General features: G+C 41.5%; 1 protein-coding gene across 1 annotated transcript; it reads right to left on the bottom strand.

Moving 5' to 3' along the window:
- Window positions 1-746: 746 nt before the first annotated feature.
- Window positions 747-14099, bottom strand: LOC144640607 (uncharacterized). The gene is made up of 14 exons (XM_078499703.1): window positions 13535-14099; window positions 10437-11304; window positions 10058-10123; window positions 8758-8823; window positions 8560-8631; window positions 7561-7764; window positions 5962-6078; window positions 5389-5466; window positions 5187-5252; window positions 4224-4325; window positions 2906-2953; window positions 2693-2767; window positions 1840-1931; window positions 747-1126 (listed from the first exon to the last, which is right to left on the bottom strand). Exons 1-14 carry the CDS (start codon window positions 13674-13676, stop codon window positions 1044-1046), a joined length of 2079 nt encoding a protein of 692 aa, XP_078355829.1. The 5' UTR covers window positions 13677-14099; the 3' UTR covers window positions 747-1043.
- Between the last annotated feature and the right edge of the window lie 19 nt (window positions 14100-14118).

Below are 14118 nucleotides of genomic sequence, written 5' to 3'. Positions count from 1 at the left end.
CCTTAGTACGATTCTCGCTGGGCACTAATGTGAACATACTATTTTTTTCAAATACCCACGCCATAACTCGGGCACTTAATGGTACTTAGGTACTTTGGTTTACTGTGTGTGAATCTCGACTCTACTTTTTGCCAGTGCTCAGGTACCAGTGCTCGGGCGCTAAGTGTGAACACGGCCTTAAAGCACATAGAGACTGATATATTACATACTGACCAGCAAATAAACCAGCTTCGTGGTACCCTGCGAGTTGGGGTATCGAATGGTCTTTGCAAGCATGCGGGCACGGCCTTTTCAGTTTTCTTTGCGTGCAGCTGCATTCACAAAAGTAAGCCTTTCGAGCAACGAGCACTTTTCAAAAAGCTATTTTCACTCAAAATCGAGCATGCAAGCACTTATAAAAGTTCGCGAGCACGAGCAAACGATCACCAACTAAAATTTTGCGAGTATTCCGAGCAGAAGCCTTATTTTCCGAGCACTGCAAAATGTTGAGGGACCATTCATCCATTCATGACCCCTTAAAAGCGTCCTTTCTCCTTTCCATCCTTACTCGGGGTGTACGAGATTGTGCTCAAGGTATATGAAAAAACTCTATCTCACAGTGTATTTTCTTGGATACATAAATGACGGGTTCACAGACCGAACTGCGTATATCTCCATATTAAATTATCTGGGTTCTATACATTGAATCGTTCAATAACGGAGGAACAAGCAAACAAACGAACGAACAAACAAACAAACAAACAAACAAACGGGCAAACAAACAAACAACGAACAAGCAAGCAAAAGAATATCATAGGTTAATTTAAAACATATTAAACGATAAAAGATTGGATCAGGCCTTTAAGGCTCCATAAAATATCAAGTTCGCTGGTTCGGCAAAAGCGGTCACCGTGTCAGTATTAGACGGGGGTCTTTCGATAGGTTACAACTGGAGAATATAGAGCTCCATCTCAAATCCTCTCTTGAAAACGCCACATTTCAATATCTTTCTCTGCGCTGGAAAATTGTTCACATGAAAGTTCTTGTGGTCTTGAAATTGACATCTAATCCACATCGTCAACTTGATCTGTTTCCTTTGCAGCACCGCCGTGAGACTGGGGAGAGTTACGTATCATTCCAAGGAATTCTACAGAAGCAAGAAGAAAAAGAAATACAGTTTCATAGAAACAGTACAAATAAATGCGCATAAAATTTTCCAACTTTCACGGGCTCGATATGGACGACGCATTTATTTGTACGAACATTACAATGAGTGCAGCGCGCAAAACCATTAGGCCACTACTGTTGAAAGCTTACAGCTAAAAGAACGTAAGTGAAAGAGTAATGGTACATTTTTTTGTACGAAATCGCGGTAAAACAAGTAGGATCTACATGTGATGCGCAGATCGTATACGCACTGACAAAAGGAGGCACCGTTCTTAAAGCGGTTCCAGCGAGTTTTGTACTCTTTGAATTACATTCCATGCAACTGGAATGGAGCGCACATATAGAGCAGTTTTCAATTGAGTGTGTCAATTGGGTGTCGCAAAATTTTATTGTAAAGTGTAAAACCAAAACCAAAGTAATTACTCCGGCCAATCACAAAGGACACAGACCAGTGAACCAATCAAAACTCGAAGCCAATACATGTAGCCGGAACGAAGCGCGTGGAAACGTGCGCGAGCGAGTCACGATTGGTTTTGGTTTTAGTTCTGATTGGCTGAGAAAGTGGCGCGAGATTTTCAAGCCAATCACTAAGCGTAGTAATGCAAAACCAAAGCAAACGCAATTTACTTTCGACACTCAAGTGAAAACCGCTCTAAAACCTTAGTGGTAATTCAGTACCATTGATTCACGTACCTTCTGGAACAGTCATCACAGCTTCTGCACCCAAACTGCTTGGACCTTCATCACCGTAACTTTTCCTTAAGATATCTCGAATGTGACTCGCACTGGAAGAAATTAGAAAAAAATGAAAGCGTTTGTCACAAATTTGATTTAGGTCACAGATTTGATTGGCTACTTAGTTGAAACATAGTACTACTTTGTATACAGTGTTTCTCTTTTTCAATTTATGGCCGCTGATTTAACTACAAACTCTAAAGATCAGCTGATGTCAATTACGTATGTGTTTAATAAAAGTCCATAATACTGGAGAGCTAAAAAATATATTAAATAAATACTAAATATGCACCAACTAACTTTCAATCCGGCCTTTATTATATAGCCTATGGGAGCCTATGGAAGCTTATAACTTTTTTTTTCTCAGATAAAAATCTCAAAGGGCTAGAGTATAGGTGAGATTTTTTTTGTCTCTGTCTTTTCATGCATGTAGCTGTGAAACGTCACAAGAAATTTAAGTGGCGGGAAGTCAGGTAGCGCGGGGATTGATGGCGAACCGTGCACGTCAGTCCCACCGTAACGCCAAGTGAACCGTGCACGACCAAGTAGCTGAAGTAGGAGGACGCCTGGGACGAGGCAGTGGTTGATGAGATTTTTACGCTTAGCTCCTGCTCATTGGCGGCATATTTTAACAGTGCTACATGCAAAGTTGACTCTAAATATAACGTTTTTATATAATAATAATGAATGGCGCGATGTTGAGTGATATGGGTGATATTACGTGCAACAGTGTGCCTACAAGCACGAGTCAGTGCACAGGGAATACCTGCCAAATATACCGTGATTGATCAAAGTGCACAAGGATACCTACCAACTGTACGGTGGTTCATCAAGGGGAGAATCTTTATCTAGGTTGAGAAGGAAATCCTCGAGATCGGGGAATATTCTGTGAACAAAAATAAAACCACGTACGCTTAACGTAAGTCATTGAGTACAAGATGGACAGATAGTACATTACACGAAAACAAAACGAACGAGGAGCTAGCACTCACAAGACGATGAACAGTTGAACATGCAAACTTACAGGCTTCTATCGGGTATATCTTCTAATGAAGAATCCGGGTACCTTGCACTGTAAAACAAAATCACATAAAACAAACAGATATGAAGTGAAGAAACATGAAACGACTTAAAAATTACAGTAGAATCCCGGTAACACGAATTCGGATATTAGACTCGAACACCCCCGCTAACTCGAACTAACTTTCATTTCCCTTGGATTTGACCCCACTTTTCAGTCATTTTTTCATTTGGGTCAAATTTACCCCGATAACTCAATTCCGGTTCTGGCAACTCGCCACGGATGCCCATTGAAATATCCCATTAGCTCTTCTTGTCAAGTAATCGGATTTTAACACTAAAACGAACACTACAGCAATTTGATTTTAGTTAGAGCAACGAACAGATCACGTATTTGATTGTCATCTCCCACTCTTATCATAAGAATTTATGATTATGTTAGAGTTTCTGACGGGATAAGTTTAATTTGCACTGTACTGTATACTGAAGTGCTGAAAAATCAGTAAACTAAAACTTGAATATTCAATCGACCCCGATAACTCGAACCCCCGCTAACTCGAACTGTTTTTCGTTTCGCTTTAAAATTCGAGTTACCGGGGTGCTACTGTATCAAACTGAACAGAGCTATTAGATGGTGTCAGGCGCGGCTGTTGATAAGATTTGAAGACGAACGCACTGCGAGGAGGGTAGAAAACGACTTTGAGTTTAGCATATCTGAGATTTCCTCATATCCCACCCCCCGCATGTCCAATGTTCCCTCAGGGGAGAGGTGCTATAGTGGCTTGACAGCCCTCGTCCATGAATAAGCTTTGTTCAGAAGGTGACAAGTAAAACGTTTGACATTAAGTTGGACTGCCAAAACCTTGGTCCAAGGACAAAGGTGATCAAGAATAGTGATACAACATTCTCACCCACTTTAATTTCTGTCAACACGTAATCATCGGACTTAAGATTATTCCACTGAAATAGAACGTGCACTGGGATTTTTGTGAAACTTTGCCTATTGATTGTTTATGTTATAGGAACTTTAATTTTGAAATAAAAATGAGGGGTACCCATGCTCGTTTAGGAGCAACAGCACCTTGTTTATACCCAATTGGCCCGTATTTATTCCACACAAAGAAAGTTACAATTCAATTCAAATCAACAGAAAAAATGGTAGGTCACCGTACTCGTTTTTGAGAAACTGACAATTTACCTCTCTGGCGAGGTCCAGCCGTAAAGAAAAAGTAACCATTTTTTAATGTGCGCGCACTAATCACGCGTGAAATTATGTGTAGTAGGGATGCGCAATGCAATACTGGGCAATGACCCTGACTCACCCATAGTCGTCGTCGTCTTCATCTTCGTCGTCTGCATCGTGCTCTGGTAACGCCGCCTGCAAATCCGGTGATTCCTCTACAAATATCTCGTCATCGTGGGGGCTATATAGAGCGTAAACAAGGAAAGAAATGGGGAAATTCGAGGGTCAGATATTGAATTACACAGTCCCGACTGTAGCAGAGTAATGGCATGAGGATCGTCCTTAGCTTTGGGATAATTATAGTTGTGGAATAACCAATGAGATCTTTTCGACGTAAATAACAGAAACTGAAAATCGGCATAGAAGACGTAATGAGATAAATATCTCATGACTTTTCTACATTTGCCGCTCCACAGATTAGATGCGTGGAAACTGAATGATAGTTTTAAAGTAAAAGTTTCTCCGGCCTTCAAATTAAAAGAGTTGAGCTATGATATTCATTCCAACTTTTGAAACGTCGAGATCAGTATCGTCCATCAATCCTTAGTCTTCACTCTGACCTTACCAATCTCATCAAAGAACATTACGTGACGCACAGGCTAATGTTGTGGCAATAAAAACACTAATCTACCATTAAAAATTGTTTTCTAAATATTTTCCCAACAAAACGTTTTAATTTGGGGTTAAAATCTAGATGAGGCAAGTGCCTCGTCTTGCCTCTTGCTAGTTACGGCCCTACCAGAAGGAAGAATTTGATTGTCAATATTAATTGTTATAGAGCGGTTTTCACTTGAGTGTCGAAAGTAAAATGCGTTTGCTTTGGTTTTGCATTACTACGCTCAGTGATTGGCTTAAAAATCTCGCGCCACTTTCTTAGCCAATCAGAAGTAAAACCAAAACCAATCATGACTCGCTCGCGCACGTTTTCCCGCGCTTCGTGCCAGCTACATGTATTTGCTTCAAGTTTTGATTGGTTCACTGGATTGTCTGTGTCCTTTGTGATTGGCCGAAGTAATAACTTTGGTTTTAGAGTTTTTGTTACCTTCCCCACGGTGACTCACAGTCCTCACTTGGCTGCCTGACTAGAATCGCTGGGATCTGCAACGGCCTGCAGAAAAATACGTTCATGAGTAAGTACATTTATTTTTTGAAATGATAGCATTTTAAATAAGAAAGTTTATTGCATGGCAAAGGAATTCCCCGGCGGGATTGGCGCGAAAACCGACAGTATACGGGCTGCTTACCTTGAAGGTTTCACGGGAGCGTCAGGCTCCTCATTTGGCTTTTCATCTTCCACTGGTTCGTCGTTCTTTTCTTGGATTCTAAAAGATTAAGGGAAGTCACAGTGCGTTAAGCTCAGTTGCGCAAAGATCCACGACGACCAAGAATCGCGGTGAAGCACTAGTGATTGTAAAAACAAACCAGCAGTTTGGAAAAATTAGTTTATGGATGAGATAATGTATTGCCATATCACAGACCTAGATCACTGCTGAAAGATTACCATGGCGGCAAAATATGAAATCCCTCGCTTAGCCAGGGATTCGAGTTACAAGCAAGGGAATGATTGGTTTTGGTTTGCATGAGGAGGTTTGGCTGAGGAGATTATATCTTCGCCCTGATTGGCTATCCCATGACAGTACCGTTGTTCGAGTTTCCAGGGACCGATGACCGGGGGAAGAGAGAGAGTACAAGCTGAATAAAAGGGCGACACGATTTCAACACTGATAAAAAAGAACATAAAAAACCTAAGCCTTGCCCAGGGTCTTTGCGGTGCTTAACTCACTAAGAAGACACTGGGGACAAGGTTAATCACTTACCTCTCGGGTGGACTGGACTCGTTTTGTATAAGTGGCTGACCAGCTTCCTCGTCAACGAATGAGACTCGCTTGGAAGCTCTCTTAGACGGAGATCCAGACTCCTGGGTTTGGGCCTCGCTAGAAATACGAACAAAAAGCCACATAGCAGTAAATAGTAAAGGCACTTTGTCACGGCTGAGTTAAGGTCGCGGGGGATACCTACGGCATGAATAAATTCATGAAGCGAAATTTTGCTTGACCTGCATATTTTAAAACGCTTATTTCTCAGCTGTTATGGGTGCGATTAAGCTCCAATTTTACAGAGACATCAAGAAATGATGAAAGATTGTGAATTTCATCTTTTATTTTGTAGATTGCATTTAACGGCGATGTTATAGCCTCGTTAGTGCCAAATTGGGAAAAACATGATTTTGTGGCAGAGTTTGCGGAACGAGAAGGAGACAGCACACTGTGATCTTGTCAAAAGCTGATCGGTCAATACTTCTAGAGTGTCATAACAGAAGCGGATTTTTTAATATAAAGTTTGCCAGCAAGTTATAGCGGTTTAAGTGCGCAAATTTGAATTTAATGTCTTCTACCTCTTTCTAAAAGCGCTCTTTTAAAATTCCGCTTCTGTTATGACACACTACAGTATTCATAGTTTACCTATCTGCAGTGGCAAGTCATGAAGTTCTGTATCCGCGCTGTATTCTCTGCCACAAAATTGTCGGAAAAGTCCAAACTTTGAGATTTCCGAAGGTGTCCCGAACTAAATCCGATCATTTTGCCAAGGAGAGATGTAATTATGGTAATTATATTCCACGCTTTTATGGTGAGAACAATGCGTTTTTAAAAAGGACACGATTGTTTATGCCGAATATTTTTTGATTACTCTGAGTTGCAGAAATATTCAAATTTAAATGAAAATAAGCTTAAAGACTTCCTACAATCTATATGAACGTATATCGCTAAGTGTTGTTTTAAATTGGTTAAAATATCAAAGAAACAGGGATTTTTTACAAATCACGCGCACGCGCCCATATTTTTGTCCAGTCATAAATATCTCGTAAAGTTGTCGATGTCAGTCGTTGTACTTAGTGCATACGCTTTAAATAAATGCATAATGATTAGCCTAAGGTGTCCCCCGCGACCTTAAGTTGCGAAATACTTAAACTTAAACTTAAAATTTGCAAAGGAATTACTTCTATAGATCTAAGTGATAAAACCATAGCTTCATTGCAACCAAATGTGTCTCCCGGGCGTTATAATTTAAAGTTACAAGCAAACAAGACTAACTTTGAAAACTGTTCACCCCGACAACATTTCAAAAACCCATATTAAATTGCAATCCGTTTCAATCTTCGTCACTTTTAGCTATCCGTACCTTCTTTTGTATTTGCTGTGTTATTGAAATATTCTTTCAATATTTTAAGCGGTTATTTTTATATTTCACCGAATTAGATGGTCATTTCCCATGCCTAAACTTGGCTAAAATCTGTGACACAGTCCCTTTAAGAAATACATGAACCCTTGTTGCGTACTACTACCCACTAAAGTCTAGCCAGTTTTGGAACTAGTTTGGGAGAGGGCAGGGTAAGGTGCAGTGTTTTGATTTCTTACCCCTCATCTGTTCCACCAAACATTGTAATCAAGGCATCTCTCAACAACAGCGAGGCCGGCCGAGAGCTGGGTCGAGAGCTGGGCCTAGAGCCTCCACCGGTAGATGGCCCGCCTGGTGACAGGAAAGGACCTGATCCAGATGACGGCTTGTTCAAAGGCACAGTCTCCTCTGAAGGCGGACGAGATGGCCTGGGAGTTCGTACTCTGAAACAAAAGGTGAAGACAGTTACGTTTTAGGTATATATGAAAGACAACATGTTGGGAATGATTTTCTTCCGTGTGAAAAATCAAGTCATTATTTGCATAAGGTGACAATTTTAGGAACACCAAAGAGGCTTAAACCAACATCGTTAAGAACAACAACTGGCACGTGGAAATTGACTTGTAAAAGATGGGATGGGGTGGTGAAGGTGGCGAAAGATCGGGAAAGATGAGGTGTTATGCCTCACCCGGGACAAATTAATAGGATGACAGGGGCGGATCCAGGATTTTTTTTAGGAGGGGGTGCACCACTAAGGAATGGCGTTACTGACTTTTTTTTTTTGCAGAATACCGGTATTATAATAGAAAACCGCAGGTCATCTCAGCGAGGGGGTGGGTGCGCACCCTGCACCCTCCCCCTAGATCTTTCCCTTGGATGATTGGGCGAGTGATCTAAACACATGCACAGCCGTACGTTTGGCAGAACCTTGAAAGCTTGTCGAGGGTTTACACGAAGAATCCCACGTTTCCTTAACTCGCCCGATTGTTTGTATTTGGTTATGTAAACATAGTGTGGCCATTTTCTGTTTCTTGTATACAATGACGCGTATCGTAAACCTATAACGGTGTTTTTACAGTAACCGCACGCCGATCGCCTAGAGAGTCAATAAGAATGCGCGTTGTTTACCCAAAATTGAGCAAAATTTCTTGCTTCAGTATACTTCGGTCGCACTATATGGTACTGTACGTACTTCTAAATTAAAAGAAAAATTCAATAATAATATTTTTTCTCTTTACCCTTCAGCTAGCTCCAGCAGTTTCCCTGCGAATGAAATTTTCCTATATCTTCCGACCATGGGACTGGATCTCCTGTTAATAGAAAAAACTATCAACATCTGACAGACAGCCTTTGCTGGGGTGCATACAAAGAAATACAAAGAATCTAAGACTGGAGACTCATAGAGAGAACTGGGCGAAAAAAAGTTTGTGACTTACCCTGGACCAGCATTAAATGACTGTCCTCTCCAGTTCTTTGTCATTTCATTGTACAGATTCCCTTTACTGAAAGAAGAGAAAAAAAACACGTTACTTTATACGTGCAGGAGGCGCGGTGGCCTATTGGTGGACTTGCTCCGGATCGAGCGGTCCAAGTTCAAGCCCTGGCCGGAGTCTTTGTGTTGTGTTCTTGGGCAAGACACTTTACTTTCAGAGTCCCTTTTTTCACGCAGGTGTATAAATGGGTACCGGCGAATTTACTACTGGGGGTTACCCTGCGATGGACTAGCATCCCATCGGGGGGGGGGGGGAGTAGAAATACTTCTAGTCGCTTCATGCTACGGAAACCGGGATAAGCCCGGCCTGACGGCGAACTTGGCTCGTATGCAGACTTAATTTACTTTACTATATACTTGGGCTGGTTTCTACCGCCAAATGTTCTATATTTCTACTGAATCAAACCTTCGCACCCAGGTAGCTTCGAAGCATAAATCTAAACAACCACTTTACAAATTCGTCGTTATTTTATAACGTCAAAATTCTTTGAAGGAGGTAATCCTCTTTCAGTCACATTTTCCGATGTTAACAGCCTATTGTAGTCCCCAACCGCGCGCAATTTTAATTTAAGTGGTCTGGCACGAGTTGTAAGTGGTCGAACTGACACACTCACGACAAGCCTTGCTGCATGCGCAACATGTCGCGGGGACAAGTTGCTGCAACATATTGCCTCGTGTCGCACGAATTCACACCAGATTGAATTCGTGCGACTGATCGTAGCGACACACATTCCCGTTCACATTCCCACTCTTCCAAATTCGCTGCGTATACACCGAACAAGCGCTTGTCGCAGCGACTTGTTTTGAAGCAGAATAGCCTGCGTAGCTGGCGGTATTGTTGTGTTTTTAAGTGCCCAACAGCAAGCGGCGAAGCCGCGACAACGAGCGGCGCAGCCGCGAGTGGCTTGGGGGAGGAGAAGCCAACAATACCGCCAGCTACGCAGGCTAAAGCAGAACACACGGCACGATTTGTTGCAGAGGCCTGTCGCTGCGACTTGTCGCCTAGTGTGCCCGACCTTTATGCAGGACACGGAGCACCCATCTGGGAAGAACTTGACAGCACACGACTTTGTCTGGGAAACATACGCCAGGTATAAGCAGACCGATTATCTGTCAAACTGAACTTTTCGTCGTGTTTCCCGCAAAATGCGTCTCGAAAAGTACAGTTGGTTGCTCTTATAGTTCAAGGAAGACCAAGCAATCTCAGGCTGAATATAATATAGAAAGCATAGATCAGTTAGTACCTGATGTTCTTCATCGTCTTAATCTGACGCTTTTTGGCTGCACTGTTCTTTGCATAAGACTCGTATCTGTGGAAAAATTACAGAACAAATGTTGCCAGTGATATTGGCCAGTTATTACATTTCTTTGAACAAAGTTTTTTCCTTTCTTTGGATCGAATTTCCCAATTCATTATTTAAATGTACCTTGTTTGAAACAGAATTTTTCGAGTTTGTTTTGCGTTAGTTTCAAAGCTAGCAGGCTGGTGCAAATACGTTTCATTCACGTTTTCATATATGAAGGGCTTGTAGAAGGCCTCGTTTTGAAACAGAGGCGAAAGAGAACTCAGAAATGCCTACAGTTTGAAAAGTTGCAGCATGGTACGGTACAAACACAACTAACCTGTTCAGTTCTTCCGAGTTAAACTTGTAATTCCACCAAGCTATTGCAGCAACAACAATGACAAATATAAGGACAACAGGAACAGACGGTCCAAGGATTATGATATCAGGAACTTTCTCTTCCACTTCTTTCTGTTCCACAGCAATCACAACATGTGTAGCAGTTGTCCAAACACTTTCCCCTCCAGTCGAGGTGACTGGGAATGTTCTGGGAAACGGAGTCGGTGCGACAGGCGAAGAAACTTTTCCCGGCGGTAAAATTACACTTCCGTTTGGTTCAGGTGTTGTTGTGTTCACCTGCACCTGACTTGTAAAAGTGGATAAAGGGATGCTATATCCCGAACTGTTTAAATTCTGCGGCGATCCTGGTTGAGTAGGAGCGTCTGTAATGTTACTCGCCACTCCCGCTATCGTCGTGGCAACTGTTTGATTGACAGATACTCCAGCTCCGCCCCCTGGCGCAGTAGTTGGTGACGATTGAAACGTTTTGTAAGTTAATTTAAAGCCGGTCTGTTCCTCAGCTAAATCAGAAACAAAACGAATTCTAACCCTGGACATTAAATTATTGATTACCCTTCGAGGACGGTTATCGTTACAAAATTTCGCGCTAAATCCTGCGCTATTTGGTGGCGGGTCGAGTTCTTTAACTTGGACAAAGTCACAGTGACATTTGTTGCCCCCACACTGCTTTGCGTTTGACTGGATGTCGAATGACGTAAATTCCAGAGACAGGTTCGTGTTTTGTGGGGGCGTTATTATCCAGACGCAGGAAGAGTTGGCGGGATATGGTCCCGGGAAATTAGGACTTGTAAAGGTACCTTCATGGTCAACCAGTCGTTCTCTGCTTGTGCAAGCAGTTGGCACAGATCCTGAAAGATTAAATGTTGACGCAAGAAATAAACATACATACAAAAAAACTTGAATTAATTACTGATAAACCAAGAAATCTATCAAAAAGTGGATCTACCAGTGAGCAAAGGAACGAAAGAACAAATCAACGGAGTGAATGCCTGACTGATTGACTGACTGGCTGACTATCTGACAGACTAATTAATTGACTGACTGATGGACAACTGACAGACTGACTGACTGACTGACTGACAGACTGACTGACTGACTGATTGGCTGACTGGCTGACTGGCTGACTGGCTGACTGGCTGACTGACTGACTGACTGACTGACTGACTGACAGACTGACTGACTGACTGACTGACTGACTGACTGACTGACTGACTGACTGACTACTGAATGACTGCTTGCCTGCCTGCCTGCCTGACTTCAGGACTGATTGACTGACTGACTGACTGACTACTAGTCAATGACTGAATGACTGACTGACTGCCTGCCTGCCTGCCTGCCTGCCTGACTGACTGACAGACAGACAGACAGACAGACAGACAGACAGACAGACTGACTGACTGACAGAATGACTGACGAACGAGCTGGAGTGGGTGGATTGGAAGTAGAGGCTCTTCGCTCATTGCGTGACAAGACTAAAGAGCGATTGCGCAGTTTGTTTGCGTGGGAAGCTAGTAAGGGGGATTGTGTACGAACGAGTCAATATCACCTTCTGCCGCGAGGCAAAACACGAAAATAGCCTATTTTACGGTCATCGCATTTAAATTTGCCGACAAAACATCGTTTTTATCCACAACTGCTTTCAAAAATTACGGCAACAAAGAAAATATCCCGGCATGTGGTGGTTTCATTCCTTTCATTAGTAAGTAATAAATAACTCCGAAGGGAACTTTACGGCTTAATTTTGTTCTGCGAGGAAGGCAAGCTACCTGTCAGTGTCTCGCAGAGTATTTTAATTACCTTGTATCAAATTCAAATAGGCAGGTGAGAGAATAAAGGTTGATTAAAAGTTAAATTCTTCTAAGGAGGATTACAAAGAATATGTGGAAACAGTTAGGAGAGTTTGAACTGTGCTTGACTCGGAGTTTGCAGCTGCAAACTTCAAAAGATGCATTCATGTCAGTTTACATGTTGCGGAAGCAAATAATAAACGAATTCATTTTATGTGCTCGACAGCTCCACATCTTCCGCTAGATTTTATTTATTCACGGCAAATAATCTTTTATCTTTTTTTCTCTCTTTTATTGAATCCTTTTCAGTGTCTATTTAAGAATTTTAAAAAAGAAGAAATTTCATTGATATTATCACTTTTTTTTTTTACAAAATTGACGCTTTTGAAAACTTCAAAAAAACCCATAAAACCAACCACGGCGCACATTATAATTCGACACAATTCAAACAAATTAAGCGGCTTATCGGAAGAAAGAAATGATTTGGCACGTTGACTACCTAATATATTAGAAAAATGTTCAAACTTTTGTTTTCCTTCGGCAAAAGAAAGCGAGCTAAATATTTTCAAAACATCTGTAACACAACGGCCTATGGAAGGCTTATTTTCTCTATCTGCTTACGAATTCACTGTTTTCTAGACCTGTCAAACTAAGTTAAGCTAGACATTCTAAAATAAATCCCTGCATCTTCCAGAAAGTGTGCAAAAATAAGGCGAAAAAACTTTTAGTAGCGACGCATTTAGAAACAGGCAAAATTATTGTTGATATTATACGGAAAATATCACCCATGATGGTCTCGACATATCTTAGCTATTTAGAATGAACTTAATTTAAGGCTACGTTTTATATATCTGTGCTATTGTTCGCGAGTGATAATTTAGCCAAATACTGGGTAGATATATTATTTTTGTGGCGAATTAATGGGATTAAATAAATCGGTAAAATCCGGGGCAGACAAGAATTACAAACTTCAGTATTCAGTGACTGAACGATGATGGAGATGTTGAGAATCATTTCAGCTCACATGTGCGTCACTGACCCAGGTCAAAACTGCCTTTACTCAAATCGCTACTTTTTTCACCTTGTCTTTATGAATTAATAAAAGCTTTCTCTGGGTTTAATCCTTAAAAATATCGTAATTTCTAGCAATTTGGCGGGGGTGGGAAACACCGAATCATTTAGTGGAGTCGAGCGGATGTTGTACTAGCGTCACATTGTGCATATTGCCTTCAATTTGAAAAGCTTGTTATTGAAAATATAACAAGGGAAATAACATTAAAACATCACTTACCTGCTTGCCTGACATTTCTAGGCCTTGCTTTGACCAAAGGAACTGTTAGAGTCACGGTGATAAGCCATAAAATAAATACAAACTTGCGGGATTTGTGCATCGTTGCCGAGCGAAATCCATACACTGTAAAACGCCGACGCATTTAGCCCGACTTGCACCAAATTTCAAGCCGGTTTTTTGTTATTTAAATGGTCAATACTCCCAGAGACGGAAGTTCCGTTTTGTGTGCGGCTTTGGAAAGAAAATATAAAGAGTACAAACTATAAACGGAACAAACTGTCTGGTACATTCAGCTGTAAATTCATTCGAAGACAATTCGCCGTGTTGTAGACTTGCACAGCAGTACATTCAAGTTGCACTTTTTTGATGGAGTTTACCAAAGCGGAAACTCAGCTCTGATGTTGTATCTGTCTGTGTACAAGCTTCGTAGTAACAGGCGAAACAACATTCCTTCACATCGTTCAACAGGAATCGTCCAAGCTTGCCGTCTGGGTTGTAAGTCACAAACAGCTAGCTTCAGTAAACACAATAGTCAAGCGCGGTGAGGTCAAATTAATTTCATGACGATTCTTTGTAACAGCCTG

This window comes from Oculina patagonica, unplaced genomic scaffold (assembly GCF_052425735.1).
Source record: "Oculina patagonica isolate OP01 unplaced genomic scaffold, crgOcupat unplaced38, whole genome shotgun sequence".
Classification (NCBI taxonomy): Eukaryota; Metazoa; Cnidaria; class Anthozoa; order Scleractinia; family Oculinidae; genus Oculina; species Oculina patagonica.
The sequence above is the reverse complement of the archived record's forward strand: the minus strand, read 5'-3'. Positions and strand labels throughout refer to the sequence as shown.